The sequence below is a fragment of the Apostichopus japonicus genome, chromosome 9 (genome assembly GCF_037975245.1).
Source record: "Apostichopus japonicus isolate 1M-3 chromosome 9, ASM3797524v1, whole genome shotgun sequence".
Classification (NCBI taxonomy): domain Eukaryota; kingdom Metazoa; phylum Echinodermata; class Holothuroidea; order Aspidochirotida; family Stichopodidae; genus Apostichopus; species Apostichopus japonicus.
The window spans coordinates 1,074,891-1,102,781 of record NC_092569.1 but is presented as its reverse complement, the minus strand read 5'-3'; the positions used below and the strand labels follow the sequence as shown (position 1 = coordinate 1,102,781).

Genomic DNA, 27,891 nt, shown 5'->3' with positions numbered 1-27,891 from the left:
ATCAGCAAAATTCAAACTATGAAAAACCTTGTAACTACAGTAACTTCAAAAGATACGCTTGGATAAACTGCATACCTGTTATGTAAGAATCTTTTGTGCAGATATTGAATTAAGTTTTCTCATATAAATGTGAGATGTTCATTTGAATCTTTTATGTTTCTCTAATACAGTCCACAATTTGACTTTCAGCATATCTACTTGAGTAACATAACCCTTTTCATTTGTAGCTTCTTATGATCTTCTAAATATTTTCTTTGTAATCTTCAAGCTGACAGCTAGAGCGGTGCCATCCCTGGAAGAGGATAACCGTCTCCTGCCCATGCTCAGCAACATCAGCAAGCAGTACCTCGGAGAAGACTACTCAAACAAAAACACCAAAACAGGATCTATCGCTTTAGAGGACATTGACAATGTTAGTAACTGATTCTTTTATATGTACTTAAAGTGAAACCCTTGTAAACATGTACACCCTCACTATACATTACGTCAGATTCATGATGAAAAATTGCTCATGTTACATCATTGAAACCACAATGCATTTTTGCATTCTGGTTATGTTTAAGTTTTAGTATTAATTTTAATACAAATTTAACAATTTGAGCATCCTTTTGATTTGGAAGAAGGCAAATGTAAGGAAAATTATATTGACGTTGATTTTAAGCAAGTAAAGGCTAATTCTCGTCTGTGTATAATAGTGGTTTACAAAAATGTATCAGATGGGGGTTTTGTGGAAGGTTCTACATAAAGTTAGCTATTGTATTTTTGGCAGACTGTTAACATAGCCACCATTTTGATGGCACTTTCAAGAGCAACAATGTAGTTTGATTTGTGTGTTGTTGTGATGAAGCACTTGAAATGAAGCACTCCGACATTTTCCTTTTAGTTGAAGATTGCAGGATATTTAGGTATCTTTAAATAGATAGATTATAAAATGGTCAGTGGCCAAACATGTTACTTTTAGGTAACCATACTGATCTAATCATATTTTGCTTTGTCATTGATGTGTGGCATTTGTGTAACAACCGGAGAAATCAATTGTTCTTGTTTCTTGATTGATTGATTGGGTTTCGTTTGTTCCTTTTTACCAGCTGGCTAAAACGTCGTATCCACTCTGTATGCGGCAGTTACATTCCGCTTTGCGTGAGGACCACCATCTGAAACATGGAGGGCGCCAGCAGTACGGATTGTTCATTAAAGGCCTTGGACTGACCATGGAACAGGCATTAAAATTCTGGAGAATGGAATTTTCAAAGAAGATGGATGGAGATAAGGTATGAGACACAGGCTAAGGAGGTGACAGGGTATTCTTTTCATCATTGGTTTTGTAGCCTAATATGTTGTCTATATGGAACATTGGTTCCTAAGCTCGTAACAATACATAGGTTGACAACCCTTTCACTGGAAAGGGTGTGGAGGATGGAGTGAATGAACGAGTTTGGAATTATTCTGATATGTCAGCCAGTGTCATATCCTGTCATACTTTCACAAAACAGTATTGATCCTCTTACCATGCACCGTCTATATTTTCTTCATCCAATCAAATTTGTCAAGATATGGTTATTTTGCCAATTGTTCAACTTTTTGAAACTTTCTCCTTAGTTTGAGAAGCAGTATGCCTACAATATTCGTCACAACTTTGGCAAAGAGGGGAAGCGAGTCAACTACACTCCCTATAGCTGCATGAAGATCATTATGGGTACCCCTCCTGGCGCTGGGGACAACCATGGTATGACCTTCATTAGTAATCCTCTTTATATAAGTAAAGTCCAGTGAACTTTTATGTTGTTAGGTAAGATGGTATGTTACCACCCGTCTGCAATGTACATAAGGTGCAAGAAAGACACTATTTACAAAACTAGTGTTGATGTCCATAATGATGGTCAATGTACTTTCCAAATTGGAAATTTTACACATGTTGCTGAGTTAATATGCAACCCTATTTGTTGTATCTTGTGCCAAAAATTAAAAATGTTGATGGGTCCAATTTTAGTGATCTCTACAACCACATGTAAGGCAACAATCAACCCTACATTCTCTATTCCCTGTTTAATTTGGTTCATTATGACCAGTCAAACTTCCATCCTAGTAACTATAATCAAATTCTTTCAGTGTACAAGACCTCCACCTAAAGTAATTACCTGGTTTAATGATAACAAGCTTCATCTTAATGCTAAGAAATCTGTCTTATTATTCGATCATCATCAAAAATGACTCAATCTTACCAATTTAGGCATCGTTATTCAGGATTGCATAATACCTTTCTCCCATTCTACAAAATTCCTTGGTGGAGTTTAGATACTGCACTCGCATGGGTTCCTCACATTAATGCTGATTGTAACAAAGTAGCTAAAGGTACTGGTATTCTATATAAAGTGAAAGACTCCCTCCCGAAAGAAGCATTAATCTCTATTTACAAAGCACTTATTCTTCCATATATTTCCTACGATACACTTCTACCGGGATTCTCCTTCCTACGTTAATAAGATTCATACAGAAACGTGTTCTCATAATTATCTGCGGTACTTCCTATCTTTCTCATTCCAGTCCTTTTTTTTCATTTATTGAGATCATAAATGGTATTTGATATCACTACTCTTCAGACTGCTATATATATTTATCAAAATCTTCATAATATGCTCCCTCATAGTTTCAATAACTACTTCACAGGAAGGTACTTCTCCTGGCACTCATTCCCAAGGTTGAGCAAATATATAAACAAATTCCAAGAAATGACTGCCACTGTGCGTGAACCCTAACTACTCAAAGGCTGAGCAGGAGGCTTTGATTGTCAGTGGATATATTATTGCTTTTACCATATGACGATGTTTTTAGTTTTCATCAAGTACTAGTTCTTATATTAAAGCTAAAATGTTTTGTCTCTTTTTTGCAGGGTGTCCATTTCGTCATACAGACATTAAGCTATTAAAACAGAGGCTAGCTTCGTACAAAGTTCCTACTAGTGGGATTGAACAGGTGAGTTTGCTTATGGCAGGGGGCGGGTGTAAAGAGTTCTGAGGGGTGTCTACCTCAAATGTAGTGAGACCACCCACCTGCATTCTGCAAGGACTGCCATAACATACTTCCTGAGTATCATCTCATCTATCCTCTTCCTGCCTTGTGGTACATAAGGCCATCACGCTCTGTTTCCACTTGTCCCTGTCTCGTGCACTTTCCCTTGCCTCATTCCAAGTATAAATAACTAGTATTTATATTCCATATATCTCAGCATCATGCAAAGAAACAAGGTTGAAAGTTTATGGTCTTCTATCAAAACCTTTTCACACAAGTAGGTTTAGAACAGATTTGCAAGAGTTAAAGCTGGTGTCTGAGTACTTGTCGAACTCACACACCTACATTCAATCAGTCACTCCCGTGTGTTTCCATGAGTGTGCTGCGATAATCGCATGCACAAACTGGTATCTTAATAAGATTTATACAACTGTGTTAAGAGTAGATGAGATTATGCAATAATACCTTCACCACTAGACCACAGCACACATAAGGCAGCTATTTACCTCTGCTCCCTGTACTTATGAATATACGTAGACCTGTTCAAATACTGAACTAATAGTAATAGCATTACTTTTGCTTTTACCCATAGGATGGGAAGAGGAAGAGAGAGTAAAACTAGTATGAGGATAGGAAGTAAGAGTAAAGCTCTGACAAATATCCTGTTAATATCCTGTAAATCCTGTAAATGTCCTGTTAGTTAAAGTGTCTCAGATTATACTACAAATGCATTAATATAACTTCAGTTACTTTAAAGTTTGAGTAAGAATTACAGGATATTCAAAAGGAATCTTAACTTTGAAAAGTATCTGACAAAACTCAAGCCATTTGATCGTACAATTCTTTGTTAATATCGTTGCTCTAATTTTAAAATACCAAGTATCCTTGGAAGGTATACCAACATCTCTATCGAGAATAGAATATGTCATTTATGTACAAGCAACAAAATTGGAGACGAGTTTCATTATCTTTTTGAGTGTAAGGCTTTTGAAAATTACCATACACTTTATATGAAGTCATATTTCTGGAATAGACCGAACACATTAAAAATGGAGCAATTGCTTCAATCAAGTAACAGAACAACCATTTCCAACCTTGTTAAGCTTTGCAGAGAAATTTACTACAAATTTCAGTAGTTTCTAGCCATAGGCATTGTAAATTAGTTTTTATTTCTTTTTTCTTTCTATTTTCTTTTTCATCCACTTATGCATGTGAAGCCATTTATTCTTTTCCATTTCGAATTTCCGTCCACATTTCTTTTTCTAATTATACCTCTGGGCCTGGCGCCACCATTTTCCATGTATACATTTTTTTTATTTTATTTTTTTTATTATATATATATATATATATATTTTTTTCCCTTTTAATTCTTTTTGTCAACGTTGTTGTTATATGAACTTTGTAAGCATATTTGTACTCTACATACCTCACACGAGTGAGGTGCACAGAGATTGAATAAACTTGTAAACTTTTAGTCATATCTAGGGAAATTTTATGTGTTGTTTTTGCTAATCTTTGGTAGGCCTCCCACTTGAAGTACCATACAGACAAACAAATTTAAACAAGAAAACCTTGGAAAATATTTCTCCATGGTTCAAAAGAATATTATGTAAACATGACTGCTTTGGTGTGTTGGATATTCTTTGGCTTTGCAAACTATAGGCGCCCAGTTTAAGTGACAATAACATAAACCAAATTTAAACAGAAAATCTTGATTAATATTTCTCCATGGTTCAAAAGAATATTATGTAAACATGACTGCAACTGAAAGAACAGTGTTTGGTGTGTTGGATATTCTTTGGCTTTGCAAACTATAGGCCTCCCAGTTTAAGTGACAATCACATAAACCAAATTTAAACAAGAAAATCTTAAATAATATTCTCTCTAGTTCAACAGGATATTTTATGTGATGCAAAGTTTTGTTCATATTGGAGGAAGACCTCTTTTTGACAATCTGTTGGGCTTTTCTTTGCATTGCAGTTGTGAGAAAATGGATTATTTGACCTTGTGTTTAAGACAAATTTAAAACAAAAATGAAAGATTGTTTTATTAGACGTTAATATTATATTTACTCTTAAGGTAAGGCCAAGTTGTTCAAGTAAATAATTCTTCTTGTTGTCTTTCTTCAATCCTGGAAGATTGCTGACCTGGTGAAGGGATACCACTATCAGCTTGCTTGTACCAAGTATTTTGAACTGACTCACAATGTAAGTGACCTTTGCTTTCTTAGATTTCTTGTTGATGAGATTTTATCAATATTTTAATGGTAAAACTTGAATAGAATAAAATTTTCTTAAAATATTTATCTATTTACACCCCCCCCCCCCAAAGAGAAAGGAATCAAAAGAAGCCTAGTTTGTCCTCCTATTGTCAAGATAGATTTACAATTCCTCACAAATAGCTTAGGCCTATTGCAGTCATACCCTTGCCTAATCTAGTTTGGATATAGGTCATTTCCATAACCAAGGAGACCACATATATGTAGTTATTCTGTCACAGATGATTCACTGGGAATGGGAACTCTAAAGATATCACAACTTGGACCTGTAATTGACAAAAAGACCCATATCAAGCTTCTGTAATCGGCTTCAAGCCATCACGCTGTAATTACCGACAGATTGCACAGACTTTGTAAAAGACAAAATATGTCCTAGCCTTCACACAGTTGATGTCAAAGTCTTTGACAGTATTTTCTGGATCTTTTTCAATTTTATTTTGCAGCTGGATAAAGATGAAGCCAGCACATTGTCTCTGCAACATCCAAATCAATACTTTGATGCAAGCAGGGAAATTCTCTCTGGAAAGCAGAAAGATAGAGGTAATGCATGATAGTTTTCTACCCAGGGTCATAGCCATGTAATAAGAAATATTAAAAAATTAAAAGTTTAAAGCCTTTTATTAAAAGGCAAGGAATTCATGCACCACTATGCAAGAGTTACCCATTGGTTTATTAAAAAAATGTCACTCCCACACACCCAAGTGTGCACTATTCAAATAGTTGATCCTTGGGTACTACAGCGTGTCACATCTGTGTCCCCTGGGGGACTTCCCATCAGGTGCAGCCACAGACTGGGCATGCAACGACTGTACAAGTTACCTCCCAGGTCCCCATTTACACACCTGTGAAAAGAGGCAATGGATATAAAAGTGCCTTGCCCAAGGACGTAACGTAATCGTATGTCCAGGACTCATGCTTAATTTTCTGCATCTACTAACCTGCTTACATATTTTGCATTATACATCATTCACTCCCCATTTGTAGATCAACAGTATCCATAGAAACAGGAAAAAATGGAACATTGTGTTATCCAAAATGTACTGAGGCACTTATATTTCTGTTGCTGCTGCTTTTGTTGCTATGACAATGAAGCACTGGCTGATAATACAATCACTGGAATCTGGATATAATTGAAATACATGAAATTGATGTAAATTACCCAAAATGATTATATCATGTTCCACATTTGGTTATAAAATTCACCATTTCTGCCCTGTTTGCCTTTTCCCCCTATATATCACAAATTTGCGTCTCCATATGGCACCCAGGGGGCGGGGGGGGGGCAGAACTTCCCTAACGCATCATATCCACCCTCGACTTGGCACTGCTGCAGCTTCTGCATAGCCCATCAAAACTAATGTATCCCGTTCATTATCTACGAACCATCTTTCTATATCTCTGGTACTGTAGACACCTGGAGGGTCTGTGAAAACATTTGGGGTTTTGGTGAGGCAAAGGGGTGAGGCAAATTCATGAAGAAAATGAGGTTCACATCCACCTTAACCCTAGAGCTGCAAAGGATTAATAAGCTTCTATACTTCACACAATAAGCAAAACATAAAAAATGTCTGGACATTATTTTCTCCAATGATGCAATTAAGTGAGGAAAGCAACTAACATCCAAACAAATGAAAAGTATTAAAGGTAACTCTGTATGAACATATGCCTTTTATTATTCTGTACCGTTTTCATATACAAGGTTTGAAGAAAAAAAAATGACAGGAATTGTTAACAAACCTCAGTTTACCCCTTTAGCACTTAAAATATGAATATAATGCATTAATATTCAAAGAAAAGACCAACATTAAGATTTACATACATAGAAAACAAACAAAATAAACATTGTTGGTGAATAGCAGCCTCTTCAAGGGTGTCCCTTACAAAAGGAAGAAAACTTTTGATTTTTGCACCTTTGTGTCTTATAATTTAATGCTCAAAATTGTAAAATTAATTTGTCAAAGTTTATATTGCATGTAAAACGTAACATTGCAACTGAAACAAACAATATGTATGAACAATTCAGTACTTTATGATTATTCAAACATAATGTTAAAATTATTTTAATCTCTCTCCAAATATGTTTTGAGGTGTTATAAATCTGTTCAATTATTTACAGTGCAGTCATTTCATTTAAAATTGATCTAAATATCTTTTCTCTTTAAGACATTGCCAAGGAAGGGAATTTGTATGAGATATCACAGAAAAATAGAGGAAGTTATGCATAAATTTGAATATAGATGAAAATTTCAGATTCTGTGAATAATAAACTCTCCTAGTAAAGCTCCTTGTAGCTATAAACTTTCAGAAACAAAACTTGTGCTACTCTATTCTTAGAAATTGTATTCCATATAAAAGCAGAATACTGTTTTTGTAGAATATTACTTTTAATGGAGCAAATCAACTTTTGGCTAGAATGAGTATGAAGGTACAGTAGTGACCACTGGAGACTTGTTCTTGTGATACCAATTAAACTTATTCTCCAAATGTACCGTCTAAAATTAGGTCAGCTATCTAATCTCTTTTCAAGGGAATAGACATAACACCATCACGATCAAATAGTCATACAGGAAAAACTTGGATTTGTATGATTTAACTCAGATTCTCTCTTCTCTCAGGTTTGGTGTTATTTATTCTTATTTTGCTAGATAAAACCTTTAGGCTGGTTATTACTACCAATGTACTTGATTGAACCATTACATGTTATTAATAAAAAGTTAAGCAATTTTTTTTAGTATTTCTCTTTATTTCAGTTTAAATTTTAAAAATAATAATTGATATATGTCAATGATTGTTTTTTAATTATCAAGTGATTTTAAGATTTAAAGATTTAAAACGGTGATTTACATTGGTCAGGCCCTTTGGTCAATCTCAGTCTATATATTGTGATATGGATCAGTACAGTGAATTCTGTTTGGTTTTCATGCTGAAGATCAATCTACAGTGACTTTTCTCATTCTCTATTCATCATTCCCTTCGTGGAGGCAAATTTAAAGCAGCATTTTGTGTTGGTCGCCGTTTTCCACTTTTTTGACATGTCCATCAGATTTTTTACATATCAATCACAAAACAGCAAACTAAGATATTAGCCAAGTTTTTCCCTGCCAACAATGTTAATTGGCGAGTGATTAAGGATATTTGCAGATAATGAGAAAAGTGTCCACCGACAAATTCCACATTTAAAATTAATCGCATGCAGTTCCCCCAAACCCCCTAGTTTGAATTCAACCAATCAGAGATGCAGGTTTAGTTATGAGCCGTTGCTGAAAATAGATTATAAACTTTGTGTTGGTACAACCAGGGAGTTGTTATGGAACTCCCTGGTACAACAGCCATATAGACTGTACACAAACCAAGCATGGTGTTGTATTATGTATTGGTCAATGACGTCTGTAGTGTGTAAATATTCATATTATGGATGAGGTTTGTTGGGATCCCAACGGAAAATATCTTGGAGAAAAGCAAAGTTGAAAGTTGTAGATTTTTCGACTTTTATGCCACCATTTGAAGTAAGATTTAAATAGATAAGCTAGTTATGTATGTCGTTATGGCATCGTGGAGTCAGTGAGGTTGAGAAAAATCATAGAAAAGGACGCAAAATGCTGCTTTAAATGCAACAATGGCACCTTGCAGACAACATGACTGAGGATCCAAATTATTATTTCAACCTAACATGTTCCAGATATTGAGACTTCCTTGTAGAAGTTTATAAAGTTATGTCTGATAAAGTGGAAGCCACAGACATACGGTGTATGTCCTGTCAGTACTGAGATGTGTTTTTGGTATTTTCTGTTTTTTTTTGCATTGAAGCTGTACTATTCTCAATCCTTCCATGGTCTGCGAAACACAGATTGACCTTTCAATTGAAAGAAGAGTAAACAAGGATATTATTCGACTTTATCTCTCTTTCAAAGAACTTGTGAAACCTATCAAAAGCCTTTTCTATAGGCTTAACAACTGGAATCATTTGGAATAGCTAGTTCTTTAAATAGATTAAATAGGAGTCCCTGTATTTTTGAGTTTTTGAAAAATGCCCCATACATCACTATAGACAAGATTGTATCAATCTTGACATGGTCTACTAAATACAGAATGACTTTGCTCGGCTGTTACGATCAACTTCTTAATCGTCATGGATGGTATCCTGTAGTTTTATACCTTTAGACAGCAACCTGATGATTTGCATCATAGCAAGGAAGTAAAGTGGAATGGCTGTTTTATCCTGCTAGCATTTTCCTTCCTCGTATACGTGTCAGGAGAATACAAACACAACCAAAGGCCAATGATTCTTTCCGGTGTTATCAAATAACATTTTGATGTTATTACAAACTTCCTGATTGAGAAATCTGTCAGAGCTTTGCTTAATTTTTTTTTTCTCGAATTTTAGACTACAGGTCACCTAGAGTGCCACAAGTTATGATGACGAGACAATAGTTTCAAAATAGTTCCTTCTGAGTTATTCTGCTAATTTCCACCACTTTGCTGTTCATGATTTTCACTTAGAATGGAAGCCGATTGTTACTTTCTGTATATTCTGTGTAGTATGGATATTTCAACTTAATATTCCCTGTGATTTGACGTCATTATTGAGGTTTAATGTGTATGAAATTACCAACAGACCCTGCTGGTGTTAAATTACCATAGTATCCCTTAAGTCATCATGTTAAGACCAAGCCTTTACTAGCAAATATTGAAACATACAATTAACATTGGTACATTTTAGGGTACAGTTTAGGGTACAGGGTACAGGCCAGGGGCGGATCCAGGGGGGGGGCCCGGGGGGCCCGGGCCCCCCCTTTTTGAAAATCCTGATTTTTTTTTTTTTTTTTTTTTTTTTTTTTTTTTTTTTTTTTACCGCGCTCGAGGGAAAGTGCCCCATGCGTGATCAGTGGCGTAGCTACGGGGGGCCTGAAATTGCAGACATGAGATCCATATTTTCAGGCTAGGTACATGCTGCTTAGAATACTCGAGAAGTGCCGTTTCCGGCCATCTGGGGGGTTTGTAAAGCCAAAAATTTTCTTGTACGCTCCGCGCCAACCAATGATGGTGCTCCGCTTAGATATTCTTACGTTCAGGCGCGGCTGGACCAGTCAGACCCCCCCCCCCCGTCACAAATCCTGCATCCGCCCCTGATATGTCATTGAATATTCCACAAAACAACTTTTTATGTCCACGAAACTGTCGAAACATGATTTTCACTACTGGTAGAGATATAAAATATTGGGAATTCTGAATTTCCTGCAAACATGCGGCTGTGCCTGTTCAATACTCACTACTGTATCGCCTTAAAAAATGATGAGTGGAAATAGTTTCTCCAGGACCGTATCGTATCGTGGGTATCGAGTGCGTCTGATATACGAACGTACGTAGTACGTACGTACGTACGTCTATGATGATATGCACTGTACTGTACTGATAAAAACATAGGTGAATTTCACTCCATGGGAGTGATCACTGAGCACATTCCGGTATAAGAGTGAATTTCCACTCCATTTGAGTAAATCTTAACTCCTAATAGAGTTATATTCACTCATATTAGGAGTGAGGGTTAACTCCAATAGAGTTAAATTTTACTCTTAATTTGAAGTGCGCCGAGTGATCACTCCAATGGAATGAAATCCACTCATTTGTTTTTAGAGTGTTGCTAGATATATGAAGAAGAAATTTACATACCAATACATGTTATCGGTCATCGATTGTCACAAAAAGCCAGATTCTGATGACAGCTGCCTCAAGAAACCCAATAAATGGCCTAATAAGCACCGAGCCATCAATGTGGACCATTACCGAAACATCGATGCGTGTTAGTCTTCCACCCCCTTCCTCTAATGCTATTTAAGTCCACATGTGGGCATATCCTGCAAATCTACCGGTAGCCCACAGGGGTTTGAGTTGGGAGAAAGGCCTTGACAGCTTGAAACGACAAATGATGCCAACTTCCCTCAAGTTAAAAGTCTGGCTGAGTTGGCAAGGCCAGTCAGCATAAAAGAGAAAAAACTTTTTTTGCATTTCTGTCACCAAAGTTGCACATCTTTTTGGTTGCTATTTTGCCTCACAGGTGCCATCTCCTGCGATCTGGGGGGTGCTGAAATCTCAAATTTTCTCTGTACGCTCCGCGCCAACCAAGGTGGCGCTCCGCTTAGATAGTAAACTCCGCCCCCCCACAAGAAAGAACAGCCCCCAATGGCCCCCCCCACTCAAAAAATCCTAGCTACGCCACTGTGCGTGAAATTTTTTGTAAAATAAATTTGCAAAAAGAGTACACCATCATTCTGATAAAGTGAAGGTGAGAGGGGCACTCTGACTGCATCAATAGTCTCCATCTGGAAGGGGGCATCCAAGATGAAATGGCCTGGAGTAGCCTGGTAAAAAGTAATTTGCATCACCACCTACTCCCCAAAGACTTTTAACCCAGCTCATTGCTCGAAATTGCCAAATTAATATATGCCCGGCAAACCATGAATACATGATTTATTGGAAATAAATTTTACTCCAAACTTTCACGAAAAGTAGCACCAGATTGCACCGAGGACCTCCATATTTTGTGAAATTTTCCCAAAGGGGAGGGGGGCACCCACTCCCCTTAGACCCCTCCCCCAGGACGACGATTAGGCATTTCCCATCTGGGCCCCCCCTTCGGCGAAATCCTGGATCCGCCACTGCAGGCTAACCTTTACCTAGAAAGCAATCATTATCAGGCTTTACTTTCAGTGCTGCATTAGCCAAACTAATTCTTAGTTCATTTGCATATATTTGCATACTAGTTTCACAACATGAATATTTATCTTTGCATGATGTTTAAACATGTCTTTTAAGCATTCAGTCTTGCATACAATGCTTGACACTGCATTTTGTTTTGCTACTTTGCTACGGACTTACTAAACCATGATAAGTTACACCCTTTCAGACAGATATATATATTTTGGGGGCTTTCTTTCCTTTGGCAAAGTTTTCATTACATCTGATTATATTTTGCTTTCACTTCTCTCAGAGGATAATAATCTATGCAAATACATAAATCTGCTTGTTCGGATGATCAGAATGAACAGAAGTTGACTGATCACTGAACTTTCTGTTTTACTTTCATGTAAATAGTTAATGTTTAACTTTCTTTTTCATTTCGAAAATAAGATTATTGTAGACTGTTGACAGAGTGTAAAGGGCAGAAAGCAACATTTCCCTCCATAGCAACAGGCTTTTCATACCCGCAAGTACAACATACCACACCTGCTATTCTTCTGTGTGGCAAAAACATTAGTCTGTGTCATTCTCTGGTAGTTCCTTATGAACAGTTTACTCAATTTGGCATGATTCAAACAAACATTACTACCCATTAGAGTACAGATCTGTCTATACAGGCCCATTATCTAGGCTTTATGGTGCTTTCTAGATCAAACATTGAAATGGACAGATTTAATTATAGGCTAAAATTCAGTTGTGCTTTGGGTAAAATGAATCATTGCAACTGAGCTGGCTTTTGGTAGATATAAGTAATTCGACATTCTCTACCTGACTTAAAGCAGTAGTCTGTATCCTATTTATGATTTCCGTTACTAAATAACATCAATTTCTGCTATTTTCATAGGACAAATCATGTCATATTCAACAACACTATAATCTATAATTTCATATTAAAAGTGTCAATTTTGTAAGGTAAATTCAAAAAATCTGTTGCCAAATTTTTTAAATTCTGCCAGAGACAAATAGCAGCCTTAACAAGTTTATTTTCATGGCTTGTCCCTATCTTCTATTGAGTTGAATTGGAAAATGGAACCCTTTTTGCATCCTTACTGTACATCATCTCATCAAAATTCAGAATTTTTGGCTTGATATTTCTGGAATTCTGAACTTTCTAGACATGGAAAGAAGCTGTTGTTTGAACAGAGTGCAGTTTGAGACAATTGACCAGTGGCCATAGCATTCTATGATGCCCTGACCATTTGAATTCTCTTGTTACCAGAATCACAGACAGCTAATCTGCCATCCTCTAACACTGCTAAGCCCATTGGTTCATCAAATTGGCCAATATCTGCACCATGTGTACCATAACGCCTAGCATATGATCCAGAAGGATTGAAAACTTCAATCCTATGGTTCCCTCTATTTGAGACATATATGTAACCATGACTGTCTACCGCTATGCCGGATGGACAGTTGAGTTGACCTGGTTCGGCACCCCACTCTCCGAACCGGTACAAGTATGTCCCTCCCTGCGTAAAGACCTGCACACAATGTTTCCCGCTGTCTGTGACCAGTATTTCACCAGCTGCAGAAAGAACTATTCCGGTTGGGTTTAGAAAATGGCCATCTCGAGACCCTTCCTTACCAATCTGACGGACAAATTGTCCTTCCGCTGTAAACACCTTGACGCAATGATTGTTGAAGTCACACACAAAGATATTACCCTTTGAGTCACAGGCTATCCCTACTGGTCCATTGAGTTGGTTTTGCTCACTACCCCTGGTCCCAAAATGACCCAAACTCCTTCCCTGTCTGTCCCAGATTTGAATGCGATGGTTCCACCAGTCAGATATCACATAGTGATCGTTTGGACTGATGCAAATTGCTTTAGGAAACTGAAACTCCCCAACTCCATTACCTTGAGAACCAAGAACTTGAACCATTTGTCCTCTATTAGTGACAATCATTAAACAATGCTTGATTTCATCAACTATGGCTAACATTCCACCCCCTAGTGGCACAATTCCAGATGGTTTCTCAAATATTGATCTTCCTGTCACATCTGGTCCAAGAATGTCCATTGGAGAAGCGAATGAGGCTGGACTTTTGTTGTTATGTACATGGTTTGAATTTCCAGATCTCACAGGGATGTGTCCAGAGCTTGGTGATAACATGTGATTGGGTTGAACTAGTGTTGGATTGGACTGACTCCTGTTGATTGACCCCGGAGGGGTCATTGAGGGGCTGGATGATCTAGTAGATGATGGGGATGAAGTCTCACTATTCTGGTTCTCCTGAAAGGGTGTTGATAACACATTGGAGCTAAAGCTCATGGACATTGGCCTTCTACGTTGTGGACCTGATGCTGATGTCGTTGGGGAAAACCCTGGCATAGACCGTGGAGATTGGGAGGCCATATCTAAGGACATATGACGTGAAATTGCTAATTGCCGAGACTGACTTGGGGAAGGGGTCAGACTGTTGCTGGTGGGTGGTGTTGGTAAAGGTCGATCAGGATTTATCTCATATCTGTTTTCCACTGCGACTCTGCTTTGGAAAGGATTTCCTCTGCTAGCGTTTGCCTGTTGTTGATTGTTACTCACGGATGGACTGCGGCTTTGAACAGGTCCTTGATGTGGAGGAGCGTTTATGATCGACTTATTCAACTTGCTTACGTTCAAACAACCATAAGAGTTCATGCTGATCAATAACTGTTCTAACGTAGGACATGAAAAACTGACCTCGCAAGTCCTTTCGTCAACACTGAGGGCGTAGTCCTCGATCTGTTGATTGTAGCCTTGACATATATTCAAGAGCTGCATCAGTTGCATTTCACTCGGAGAGGAACCGCTCTGAAATATTTGCTTCATTCTCAAGAAATCATCTTGGAACTTTTTGAGGTACTGCAAGGCACTCGATCTTTGCGTCTGTATAAAACTGATTTCTTCTTTTCCGATCTCGCCGAGTTGTTTGATCAGGGTATTCTTACGTGCCGTTAGATCCTTGATTCTGGCATCAAAGCTCGCCTCGATGTCCTTCTTTACCCCCAGAAAGGATTCTCTGGTTTTCTGTTCCTTATTGTCAAAGTTTTTCATGACATTTGAACGTTCCTGTAACTTCTGTGCCAGGATGGCGATTGCATTACGAACGTTTTCACTGATCTGAGGTGTTTGAACTTTGGTCTGTTGAACTTTCAATTGAGGATTGATTTCTTGCTCCCCGGCTGCTCTTTCACTCGGAGAATTCGTGAATGATTTTTGATGGACGTCCACTAATGCTAACATCGTAAAATTGTTTGCAATTTTGCTTGCGCCTGCTTGAGGGCAGGCTTGATCTTTGCGACATTGTGGACATGTGATCACATGACCTTTCTCCAATCTCAATATGCAGGGTAGACAAAAAGTATGCTGGCACTGCAAAAGCTTAGGAACCCTCTTGTTAGAATCGTAAAATTCAAAACACATCGGGCATTCCAAAATACGCTGTAGATCTTCTGCCATCTTCTTTTGTGGGATTTCAATCAACCTATTTGAAAGAAAAGAAAATACATAAAATAAAAGAAACAAATAAACCCCTAAAATTAACCAGTTGTTTGGTTTTTTGGTATTTGGAATAAAATAATCATTTCCATAATTGAAATATAAGGGTATGATGAACAAATCAACCCCAAAACTGCTAGAAATGTAAACACTAAGTTTATTTGTTGTCAAATGTTCTTCAAATTACAGATCCTCCTACACTAGTTTCCTAAAGTAGAATGGATGGGCATATTGGTATTGACATGTTTGCAGATTGCAAAGTTTAATTTCATCCTTCTATTGAATATATCCACCACATTTCCCTAGTGGCTTGTGCAAGTCATGGTGGGGGGGGGGGAGGGGCGGGCGGGGAGAGTTTTACAGGGATATCATCAGTTTTTAACTGTATTTAAAAAAATAAGTATTTATTAGCAAAACCTTCCGTTTTAGACGTAATTTCATCTACAGAAACTTTTCATTTATTTATTTTTAGTGTGGGGGGGGTGGCTTTCTTGGGTGACTTGCCTAAATAGCACCTGTGTTCCAGACAGGTGTCAGAATAATCCAAGTTTTAGGTAATCAATCCACAGACATACACTTAAGGTTCACATTTCAAAACTCAAGTAGGATCAGGATCATGCTTTCCCTGGGGACATTTTTTAATTTATGGGGGGGGGTTTAATTTATGGGGGGGGGCTTTCTTGGGTGACTTTCCTTAAAAAGTATCTGTGGTCCAGACAGGTGTCAGGATAATAAAAGTTTTGCAGTATAAATCCACAGACATACACTGAAGATTCACATTTCAGAACTCAAGAAGGATCAGGATCATGCTTTCCCAGGGGGAGGTAGTAAAGCTGGTGCCCCCTCCTCCCCCTCCCCCATTTAGAACTGGTGATTGATCAATGGAGAATGAAAGAGTATTTCATTTTCACATGTACTAAAAGTCACGCTGATTGCTCACAAATCAATTACCTAAATACAGTTCTATGTGCTGTCTGTGGTTTAAGGGGAAGATACAATCTGAGCAATTTCAGGCTGTTCACACTACACACTGGCTACACTTGCCATTGCATGTTCAGGACCCTCCCTTTAATCTAACGATTGAGAGGTCTGCTCCTGAGTATGTGAACTCAAACGTGAACAAGATACTGTACTTCTCATTCAAAGCACTTTCGCACAATGGAAATGACTTTGTTACATCTGTTCGTACTGTAAGTGGGTTAGTCTACACTCATTAGAAGCACATCATATGCTTCAAGGAACATGACTAGACCCTTCATGAAATCCTCTCCACGTCTCTATTTCAGCTTTTGTTGCTATCACATTGTAATTTATATCTCTGTAGACCATGTAGCTGTTTAGATATTGATTTCTATTGTCAATGGTTGTGGTGGGAATTCTGATCTATCTGAAGTTCCTTTATGTTTCTACAAAATGACACAAAGAAGGAAATGAGGAAACATGTTACAAAAGTTCACATGCCTAGAATTCTTTCTGTTATTGAACATGTACATTAGTAGTGTAGGCACTGTAATATAGATTAAGAAAAGCGCATTGCAACAGTACATAACGATATACTTGGAAAGTATTGACTATGATAGTCTAGGTTGGGAAATACATTTTAAACAGTATTTATGCAGGCCTACTAAGTTAAAGAAATGTACAGAAGAAGTAGGTACAGGTAGTGTGTAGACATTGTACAGATTGTAACTGAGCAACAATTCCTGATGTTACCGGCATGACGGCTAAAACATCAAGTTATTTTCATAATTTTTCAATCCAAACATGACAATATATTACCCATTTTTTTTTTGTGTAAACTTGGGAATCCATACCTTTAATCAGTATTTCAGTAGTAGTAAGTTTATTCATTTTTTCATTTACACAAATTACACAAATTACACACAGTGTTCATCAAATTAACTTTGTTTGCTTATCATGATATGTTTGAATTTTAAGTTTTGTATGGTATGAAATTCCTACAAATTTGTAAGTATTCTTGCTGTGCTGTTCTATTGCTGAACTTCATAGAAGTAGCAGTTCAATTAATGCTCTTATTTAACTACTTATCATTGGCATGTTATTGTAAACCGTTCCGTTTTAGTTAAACAATTACAGTAACTTTTCTTAATTCCAAAGTTAATATTTATTTGCTCTCAATCATTGGCAAGTAGCTTTTTCGTAGGACAGTTTATAATATCCACTTTATATCTTGCTTAGCAACAACTTACACGCTGTAGCACTTCAATTAACTGATGGTAAAAATTCTGCTTTTCAATTCACATTTGTTTGCATAGATGCATATCCAATCAACAAGGTGTTGTTCGTACAAGATGAAAGGATTTTTTCTTTTCATTTCACGACTTAGGCTTGCAAGGTATGTTCTGTAAAATACTTGTAGGTGGGGTTGATAAAATCTAATCACCATGGCAACCATTGAAGTGATGTAATCAAGTAAAAAATATATATCTCTTGAGCCACATTACAAGTATATATACGGAGCAGATATTAAACTAGAGTGCTATGGATAAACCAGCAGCAGGAATTATTCTCAGAAAATTTGTTCACTGATTTCCCAAAGCGTAAGTGAAAAAGGATTTTTCTTGGCAGATGCTGATAACTATTTTCTGCAGACATCTTTAGAAGTGATGGAATTTGGTTCCTTCAAAATTGGCAGAGAAAATTGATACCTTCAGCTTTGGTAAATGATTCTAGCAGAGATTCAATGTTTTTGGTGAAAAGTGAGAGAGGAGTGAGAATTCCAAATCAGTCTACAGTGGGATTGATTTTCAGTATGAAGATCAATTTGCTCTCATAAAAAAAATGAAAATAAAAAAAAAAATAAAACAGAATTTTTAGTATTTTAGAAAAGAAACCTTACAAAGAGTATATTCTGCTAGTGTTCATGAGTTACAGTATAGTAAAAATATGATTGATGTGTAATTATTCAACAAACTGAATCCACAGACAGTATGATCTGTATTGATAATGCCCAAAACATCTGAGGAAAGGTTCACTTCTGTGAGCAAATAAAACAGAGATTTCAAATAGCATATATATAAATGAAAAACATTACATTAAAACCTTCCCAATTAGTGGTTCTAACTGTTTTTGCTTTGTTATTTTTTACTTTTTATTTGATATAACTGATGGGAGCATGTGCCATGGGATAATCTCTCTGGGACAAAAGCATCTTTAATATTGACTGTGTTATTAAACACAGTCAGTTATACTGTACACAGTTATATTGTACATATGCATGATGAATTCTGTGTTTGTTAATTTATATTTCGTTCTCCAGTTTTCCCACTGTGACGAATTTGTCAAAATTAACAATACCCAAAGTAGGGTTAAGTTTGATGCTCTAATCATATAGTTCATAACTTCATGTGTAAATGCAGTGCGATACTGTATATCTTTATGCTTGCATAGCAATTTGGCCATTTTGCATAGCTTTTTGCGAGGTAAAACTGGATAATTTACTCCCTGGGAAGTCATCTTTTAAGCCATCAAGAGTTTGTTAAGATCTAAAGGACATCTGTGACAAAATTTTCTAGTCAAATGTGTTTTACGTATCAATCATGTTTTGTCTTTTCCATTGAAATGTACAAAATCCATTTTACCTTCATACGGTATAATTATTCTCATGAATTCCTTCGCTGCAATACAGTACTGCAGTTCCACTGTACGTCGAATTATACTTCTACATATTGTTTCTTAATTTTCATTTGTCTGGCAATTTCAGTTTCATGTGAATACCAGCTTAATCATTTCAAAATATGATTGATCGGACTCTCTCAAAAGAATCTAAAACTTGAGCATCAATATTAAACTGACGGTTTTGCAAGATTTCGAAAGTGAATAATTCAGAGGAGATAATTATTGGCGTAGTCAATATTTCTGTGACAATCTGTCACTTGTAGGCTCTCATAGGACTATAGTATCATGAATGGTTGCCTCATGGTGACTGTCATTTTAATCTGCTGAGGATGTTCAAGTATTCAGGGATGCGCTCCGGAATATTTGAGTACGGGCAGACTTGTGCGGTAGTGTGATCCACGTCCTGGAAGGGGAATCAGGGGTGGGGGGTGGGTGTCCGCTCCCCTATGGAAAATGTTTGCAAATGAAGTATGCTTAGATGGCAAATGGTGCTATCTGTTTCCTAGTCTGGCACTAACTTATGTGCCAAGTATTCACTCATATTTTGGTAATGGTAAAATTTGTTAAATTAATCATAAGAAAAAGTGTTCGGCAAAAAGTTACATTTTAGTATGTCTACCCACAACCCTAAACCACACTAATAGTATTTCACAGATGGATATATGTTCTCCTGTATACAGATACAGTGTAACTCATCTACTTTAAACCCATCATCAGACCCGGGGAAAGGAATACACAATACAATAAGACACATGTACATTCAGCAGGTCAGTCTCTTGTCCCTCATCTGCAATGCTACATTGATAACATTCAGCAGGTCAGTCTCTTGTCTCACATCTGCAATGCTACTCTGATAACATTCAGCAGGTCAGTCTCTTGTCTCACATCTGCAATGCTACATTGATAACATTCAGCAGGTCAGTCTCTTGTCTCACATATGCAATGCTACTCTGATAACATTCAGCAGGTCAGTCTTGTCCCACACCTGCAATGCTACTCTGATAACATTCAGCAGGTCAGTCTCGTCTCACATCTGCAATGCTACACTGATAACATTCAGCAGGTCAGTCTCTTGTCTCACATCTGCAATGCTACACCGATAACATTCAGCAGGTCAGTCTCTTGTCCCACATCTGCAATGCTACACTGATAACATTCAGCAGGTCAGTCTCTTGTCTCACATCTGCAATGCTACTCTATAACATTCAGCAGGTCAGTCTCTTGTCCCTCATCTGCAATGCTACACCGATAACATTCAGCAGGTCAGTCTCTTGTCTCACATCTGCAATGCTACTCTGATAACATTCAGCAGGATAGTCTCTTGTCCCACATCTGCAATGCTACTCTATAACATTCAGCAGGTCAGTCTCTTGTCCCACATCTGCAATGCTACTCTGATAACATTCAGCAGGTCAGTCTCTTGTCCCACATCTGCAATGCTACACTGATAACATTCAGCAGTTCAGTCTCTTGTCCCACATCTGCAATGCTACTCTGAAAACATTCAGCAGGTCAGTCTCGTCTCACATCTGCAATGCTACTCTATAACATTCAGCAGGTCAGTCTCTTGTCCCACATCTGCAATGCTACATTGATAACATTCAGCAGGTCAGTCTCTTGTCCCACATCTGCAATGCTACTCTATAACATTCAGGAGGTCAGTCTCTTGTCCCTCATCTGCAATGCTACACCGATAACATTCAGCAGGTCAGTCTCTTGTCCCACATCTGCAATGCTACATTGATAACATTCAGCAGGTCAGTCTCTTGTCTCACATCTGCAATGCTACATTGATAACATTCAGCAGGTCAGTCTCTTGTCTCACATATGCAATGCTACTCTGATAACATTCAGCAGGTCAGTCTCGTCTCACATCTGCAATGCTACACTGATAACATTCAGCAGGTCAGTCTCTTGTCTCACATCTGCAATGCTACATTGATAACATTCAGCAGGTCAGTCTCTTGTCTCACATCTGCAATGCTACTCTATAACATTCAGCAGGTCAGTCTCTTGTCTCACATCTGCAATGCTACTCTGATAACATTCAGCAGGTCAGTCTCTTGTCTCACATATGCAATGCTACTCTGATAACATTCAGCAGGTCAGTCTTGTCCCACACCTGCAATGCTACTCTGATAACATTCAGCAGGTCAGTCTCGTCTCACATCTGCAATGCTACACTGATAACATTCAGCAGGTCAGTCTCTTGTCTCACATCTGCAATGCTACACCGATAACATTCAGCAGGTCAGTCTCTTGTCCCACATCTGCAATGCTACACTGATAACATTCAGCAGGTCAGTCTCTTGTCTCACATCTGCAATGCTACTCTATAACATTCAGCAGGTCAGTCTCTTGTCCCTCATCTGCAATGCTACACCGATAACATTCAGCAGGTCAGTCTCTTGTCTCACATCTGCAATGCTACTCTGATAACATTCAGCAGGATAGTCTCTTGTCCCACATCTGCAATGCTACTCTATAACATTCAGCAGGTCAGTCTCTTGTCCCACATCTGCAATGCTACTCTGATAACATTCAGCAGGTCAGTCTCTTGTCCCACATCTGCAATGCTACACTGATAACATTCAGCAGTTCAGTCTCTTGTCCCACATCTGCAATGCTACTCTGATAACATTCAGCAGGTCAGTCTCGTCTCACATCTGCAATGCTACTCTATAACATTCAGCAGGTCAGTCTCTTGTCCCACATCTGCAATGCTACATTGATAACATTCAGCAGGTCAGTCTCTTGTCCCACATCTGCAATGCTACTCTATAACATTCAGGAGGTCAGTCTCTTGTCCCTCATCTGCAATGCTACACCGATAACATTCAGCAGGTCAGTCTCTTGTCCCACATCTGCAATGCTACATTGATAACATTCAGCAGGTCAGTCTCTTGTCTCACATCTGCAATGCTACATTGATAACATTCAGCAGGTCAGTCTCTTGTCTCACATATGCAATGCTACTCTGATAACATTCAGCAGGTCAGTCTCGTCTCACATCTGCAATGCTACACTGATAACATTCAGCAGGTCAGTCTCTTGTCTCACATCTGCAATGCTACATTGATAACATTCAGCAGGTCAGTCTCTTGTCTCACATCTGCAATGCTACTCTATAACATTCAGCAGGTCAGTCTCTTGTCTCACATCTGCAATGCTACTCTGATAACATTCAGCAGTTCAGTCTCTTGTCCCACATCTGCAATGCTACTCTGATAACATTCAGCAGGTCAGTCTCGTCTCACATCTGCAATGCTACTCTATAACATTCAGCAGGTCAGTCTCTTGTCCCACATCTGCAATGCTACATTGATAACATTCAGCAGGTCAGTCTCTTGTCTCACATCTGCAATGCTACATTGATAACATTCAGCAGGTCAGTCTCTTGTCCCACATCTGCAATGCTACTCTATAACATTCAGCAGGTCAGTCTCTTGTCTCACATCTGCAATGCTACTCTGATAACATTCAGCAGGTCAATCTCTTGTCCCACATCTGCAATGCTACATTGATAACATTCAGCAGGTCAGTCTCTTGTCTCACATCTGCAATGCTACATTGATAACATTCAGCAGGTCAGTCTCTTGTCCCACATCTGCAATGCTACTCTATAACATTCAGCAGGTCAGTCTCTTGTCCCTCATCTGCAATGCTACACCGATAACATTCAGCAGGTCAGTCTCTTGTCCCACATCTGCAATGCTACTCTATAACATTCAGCAGGTCAGTCTCTTGTCCCACATCTGCAATGCTACTCTATAACATTCAGCAGGTCAGTCTCGTCTCACATCTGCAATGCTACATTGATAACATTCAGCAGGTCAGTCTCTTGTCCCACATCTGCAATGCTACTCTGATAACATTCAGCAGGTCAGTCTCTTGTCCCACATCTGCAATGCTACACTGATAACATTCAGCAGGTCAGTCTCTTGTCCCACATCTGCAATGCTACTCTGATAACATTCAGCAGGTCAGTCTTGTCTCACATCTGCAATGCTACCTTGATAACATTCAGCAGTCAGTCTCTTGTCTCACATCTGCAATGCTACATTGATAACATTCAACAGGTCAGTCTCTTCTCCCACATCTGCAATGCTACATTAATAACATTCAGCAGGTCAGTCTCTTGTCGCTCATCTGCAATGCTACACCGATAACATTCAGCAGTTCAGTCTCTTGTCCCACATCTGCAATGCTACATTGATAACATTCAGCAGGTCAGTCTCTTGTCTCACATCTGCAATGCTACATTGATAACATTCAGCAGGTCAGTCTCTTGTCCCTCATCTGCAATGCTACATTGATAACATTCAGCAGGTCAGTCTCTTGTCTCACATCTGCAATGCTACTCTATAACATTCAGCAGGTCAGTCTCTTGTCCCTCATCTGCAATGCTACACCGATAACATTCAGCAGGTCAGTCTCGTCTCACATCTGCAATGCTACATTGATAACATTCAACAGGTCAGTCTCTTCTCCCACATCTGCAATGCTACTCTATAACATTCAGCAGGTCAGTCTCTTGTCGCTCATCTGCAATGCTACACCGATAACATTCAGCAGTTCAGTCTCTTGTCCCACATCTGCAATGCTACATTGATAACATTCAGCAGGTCAGTCTCTTGTCTCACATCTGCAGTGCTACATTGATAACATTCAGCAGGTCAGTCTCTTGTCCCTCATCTGCAATGCTACATTGATAACATTCAGCAGGTCAGTCTCTTGTCTCACATCTGCAATGCTACTCTATTACATTCAGCAGGTCAGTCTCTTGTCCCTCATCTGCAATGCTACACCGATAACATTCAGCAGGTCAGTCTCTTGTCTCACATCTGCAATGCTACTCTGATAACATTCAGCAGGTCAGTCTCTTGTCCCACATCTGCAATGCTACATTGATAACATTCAGCAGGTCAGTCTCTTGTCTCACATCTGCAATGCTACTCTGGTAACATTCAGCAGGTCAGTCTCTTGTCCCACATCTGCAATGCTACTCTATAACATTCAGCAGGTCAGTCTCTTGTCCCTCATCTGCAATGCTACATTGATAACATTCAGCAGGTCAGTCTCTTGTCTCACATCTGCAATGCTACTCTGATAACATTCAGCAGGTCAGTCTTGTCTCACATCTGCAATGCTACTCTATAACATTCAGCAGGTCAGTCTCTTGTCGCACATCTGCAATGCTACTCTGATAACATTCAGCAGGTCAGTCTCTTGTCCCACATCTGCAATGCTACATTGATAACATTCAGCAGGTCAGTCTCTTGTCTCACATCTGCAATGCTACACCGATAACATTCAGCAGGTCAGTCTCTTGTCCCACATCTGCAATGCTACATTGATAACATTCAGCAGGTCAGTCTCTTGTCGCTCATCTGCAATGCTACACCGATAACATTCAGCAGTTCAGTCTCTTGTCCCACATCTGCAATGCTACATTGATAACATTCAGCAGGTCAGTCTCTTGTCTCACATCTGCAATGCTACATTGATAACATTCAGCAGGTCAGTCTCTTGTCCCTCATCTGCAATGCTACATTGATAACATTCAGCAGGTCAGTCTCTTGTCTCACATCTGCAATGCTACTCTATAACATTCAGCAGGTCAGTCTCTTGTCCCTCATCTGCAATGCTACACCGATAACATTCAGCAGGTCAGTCTCGTCTCACATCTGCAATGCTACATTGATAACATTCAGCAGTCAGTCTCTTGTCTCACATCTGCAATGCTACATTGATTACATTCAACAGGTCAGTCTCTTCTCCCACATCTGCAATGCTACTCTATAACATTCAGCAGGTCAGTCTCTTGTCGCTCATCTGCAATGCTACACCGATAACATTCAGCAGTTCAGTCTCTTGTCCCACATCTGCAATGCTACATTGATAACATTCAGCAGGTCAGTCTCTTGTCTCACATCTGCAGTGCTACATTGATAACATTCAGCAGGTCAGTCTCTTGTCCCTCATCTGCAATGCTACATTGATAACATTCAGCAGGTCAGTCTCTTGTCTCACATCTGCAATGCTACTCTATAACATTCAGCAGGTCAGTCTCTTGTCCCTCATCTGCAATGCTACACCGATAACATTCAGCAGGTCAGTCTCTTGTCTCACATCTGCAATGCTACTCTGATAACATTCAGCAGGTCAGTCTCTTGTCCCACATCTGCAATGCTACATTGATAACATTCAGCAGGTCAGTCTCTTGTCTCACATCTGCAATGCTACTCTGGTAACATTCAGCAGGTCAGTCTCTTGTCCCACATCTGCAATGCTACTCTATAACATTCAGCAGGTCAGTCTCTTGTCCCTCATCTGCAATGCTACATTGATAACATTCAGCAGGTCAGTCTCTTGTCTCACATCTGCAATGCTACTCTGATAACATTCAGCAGGTCAGTCTCGTCTCACATCTGCAATGCTACTCTATAACATTCAGCAGGTCAGTCTCTTGTCGCACATCTGCAATGCTACTCTGATAACATTCAGCAGGTCAGTCTCTTGTCCCACATCTGCAATGCTACATTGATAACATTCAGCAGGTCAGTCTCTTGTCTCACATCTGCAATGCTACTCTGATAACATTCAGCAAGTCAGTCTCTTGTCTCACATATGCAATGCTACTCTGATAACATTCAGCAGGTCAGTCTCTTGTCTCACATCTGCAATGCTACTCTATAACATTCAGCAGGTCAGTCTCTTGTCCCTCATCTGCAATGCTACACCGATAACATTCAGCAGGTCAGTCTCTTGTCTCACATCTGCAATGCTACTCTGATAACATTCAGCAGGGGAGTCTCTTGTCCCACATCTGCAATGCTACTCTATAACATTCTGCAGGTCAGTCTCTTGTCCCTCATCTGCAATGCTACACCGATAACATTCAGCAGGTCAGTCTCTTGTCCCACATCTGCAATGCTACATTATTAACATTCAGCATGTCAGTCTCTTGCCTCACATCTGCAATGCTACATTGATAACATTCAGCAGGTCAGTCTCTTGTCCCACATCTGCAATGCTAAGTCTATAACATTCAGCAGGTCAGTCTCTTGTCTCTCATCTGCAATGCTACACCGATAACATTCAGCAGGTCAGTCTCTTGTCCCACATCTGCAATGCTACATTGATAACATTCAGCAGGTCAGTCTCTTGTCTCACATCTGCAATGCTACTCTATAACATTCAGCAGGTCAGTCTTTTGCCCACATCTGCAATGCTACTCTATAACATTCAGCAGGTCAGTCTCTTGTCCCTCATCTGCAATGCTACTCTATAACATTCAGCAGGTCAGTCTCTTGTCCCTCATCTGCAATGCTACACCGATAACATTCAGCAGGTCAGTCTCTTGTCCCACATCTGAAATGCTACATTGATAACATTCAGCAGGTCAGTCTCTTGTCCCTCATCTGCAATGCTACATTGATAACATTCAGCAGGTCAGTCTCTTGTCTCACATCTGCAATGCTACTCTATAACATTCAGCAGGTCAGTCTCTTGTCCCTCATCTGCAATGCTACACCGATAACATTCAGCAGGTCAGTCTCTTGTCTCACATCTGCAATGCTACACCGATAACATTCAGCAGGTCAGTCTCTTGTCCCACATCTGCAATGCTACATTGATAACATTCAGCAGGTCAGTCTCTTGTCCCACATCTGCAATGCTACTCTATAACATTCAGCAGGTCAGTCTCTTGTCCCTCATCTGCAATGCTGCTCTATAACATTCAGTAGGTCAGTCTCTTGTCCCTCATCTGCAATGCTACACCGATAACATTCAGCAGGTCAGTCTCTTGTCCCACATCTGCAATGCTACATTGATAACATTCAGCAGGTCAGTCTCTTGTCTCACATCTGCAATGCTACTCTGGTAACATTCAGCAGGTCAGTCTCTTGTCCCACATCTGCAATGCTACTCTATAACATTCAGCAGGTCAGTCTATTGTCCCTCATCTGCAATGCTACACCGATAACATTCAGCAGGTTAGTCTCTTGTCTCACATCTGCAATGCTACTCTGATAACATTCAGCAAGTCAGTCTCGTCTCACATCTGCAATGCTACATTGATAACATTCAGCAGGTCAGTCTCTTGTCTCACATCTGCAATGCTACACCGATAACATTCAGCAGGTCAGTCTCTTGTCCCACATCTGCAATGCTACATTGATAACATTCAGCAGGTCAGTCTCTTGTCTCACATCTGCAATGCTACTCTATAACATTCAGCAGGTCAGTCTTTTGCCCACATCTGCAATGCTACTCTATAACATTCAGCAGGTCAGTCTCTTGTCCCTCATCTGCAATGCTACTCTATAACATTCAGCAGGTCAGTCTCTTGTCCCTCATCTGCAATGCTACACCGATAACATTCAGCAGGTCAGTCTCTTGTCCCACATCTGCAATGCTACATTGATAACATTCAGCAGGTCAGTCTCTTGTCCCTCATCTGCAATGCTACATTGATAACATTCAGCAGGTCAGTCTCTTGTCTCACATCTGCAATGCTACTCTATAACATTCAGCAGGTCAGTCTCTTGTCCCTCATCTGCAATGCTACACCGATAACATTCAGCAGGTCAGTCTCTTGTCTCACATCTGCAATGCTACACCGATAACATTCAGCAGGTCAGTCTCTTGTCCCACATCTGCAATGCTACATTGATAACATTCAGCAGGTCAGTCTCTTGTCTCACATCTGCAATGCTACATTGATAACATTCACCAGGTCAG

General features: G+C 39.2%; 2 protein-coding genes across 4 annotated transcripts in view; one reads left to right on the top strand and one right to left on the bottom strand.

Annotated features, from left to right (window-relative positions):
* The window catches only part of LOC139973243 (DNA primase large subunit-like), a 76,451-nt gene that overhangs the window by 6,577 nt on the left and 41,983 nt on the right, over nt 1–27,891 (top strand). For 2 of the 3 annotated variants that reach the window (XM_071979783.1, XM_071979784.1), the window contains exons 9-14: nt 269–412; nt 1,089–1,271; nt 1,600–1,726; nt 2,891–2,973; nt 5,148–5,216; nt 5,731–5,827. In XM_071979783.1, the coding sequence (XP_071835884.1) occupies nt 269–412; nt 1,089–1,271; nt 1,600–1,726; nt 2,891–2,973; nt 5,148–5,216; nt 5,731–5,827 (703 nt within the window). Of the gene's footprint in view, nt 1–268; nt 413–1,088; nt 1,272–1,599; nt 1,727–2,890; nt 2,974–5,147; nt 5,217–5,730; nt 5,828–6,697; nt 7,555–27,891 lie in introns of those variants that run through there. The other variant, XM_071979785.1, reaches the window with a different exon arrangement.
* The window catches only part of LOC139973241 (uncharacterized), a 52,894-nt gene continuing 36,952 nt past the window's right edge, over nt 11,950–27,891 (bottom strand). The window contains exon 2 of the mRNA XM_071979780.1: nt 11,950–15,490. Coding sequence (XP_071835881.1) covers nt 13,207–15,465 — 2,259 coding nt within the window. The 5' untranslated portion in view covers nt 15,466–15,490 and the 3' untranslated portion in view covers nt 11,950–13,206. The remainder of the gene's footprint in view (nt 15,491–27,891) is intronic.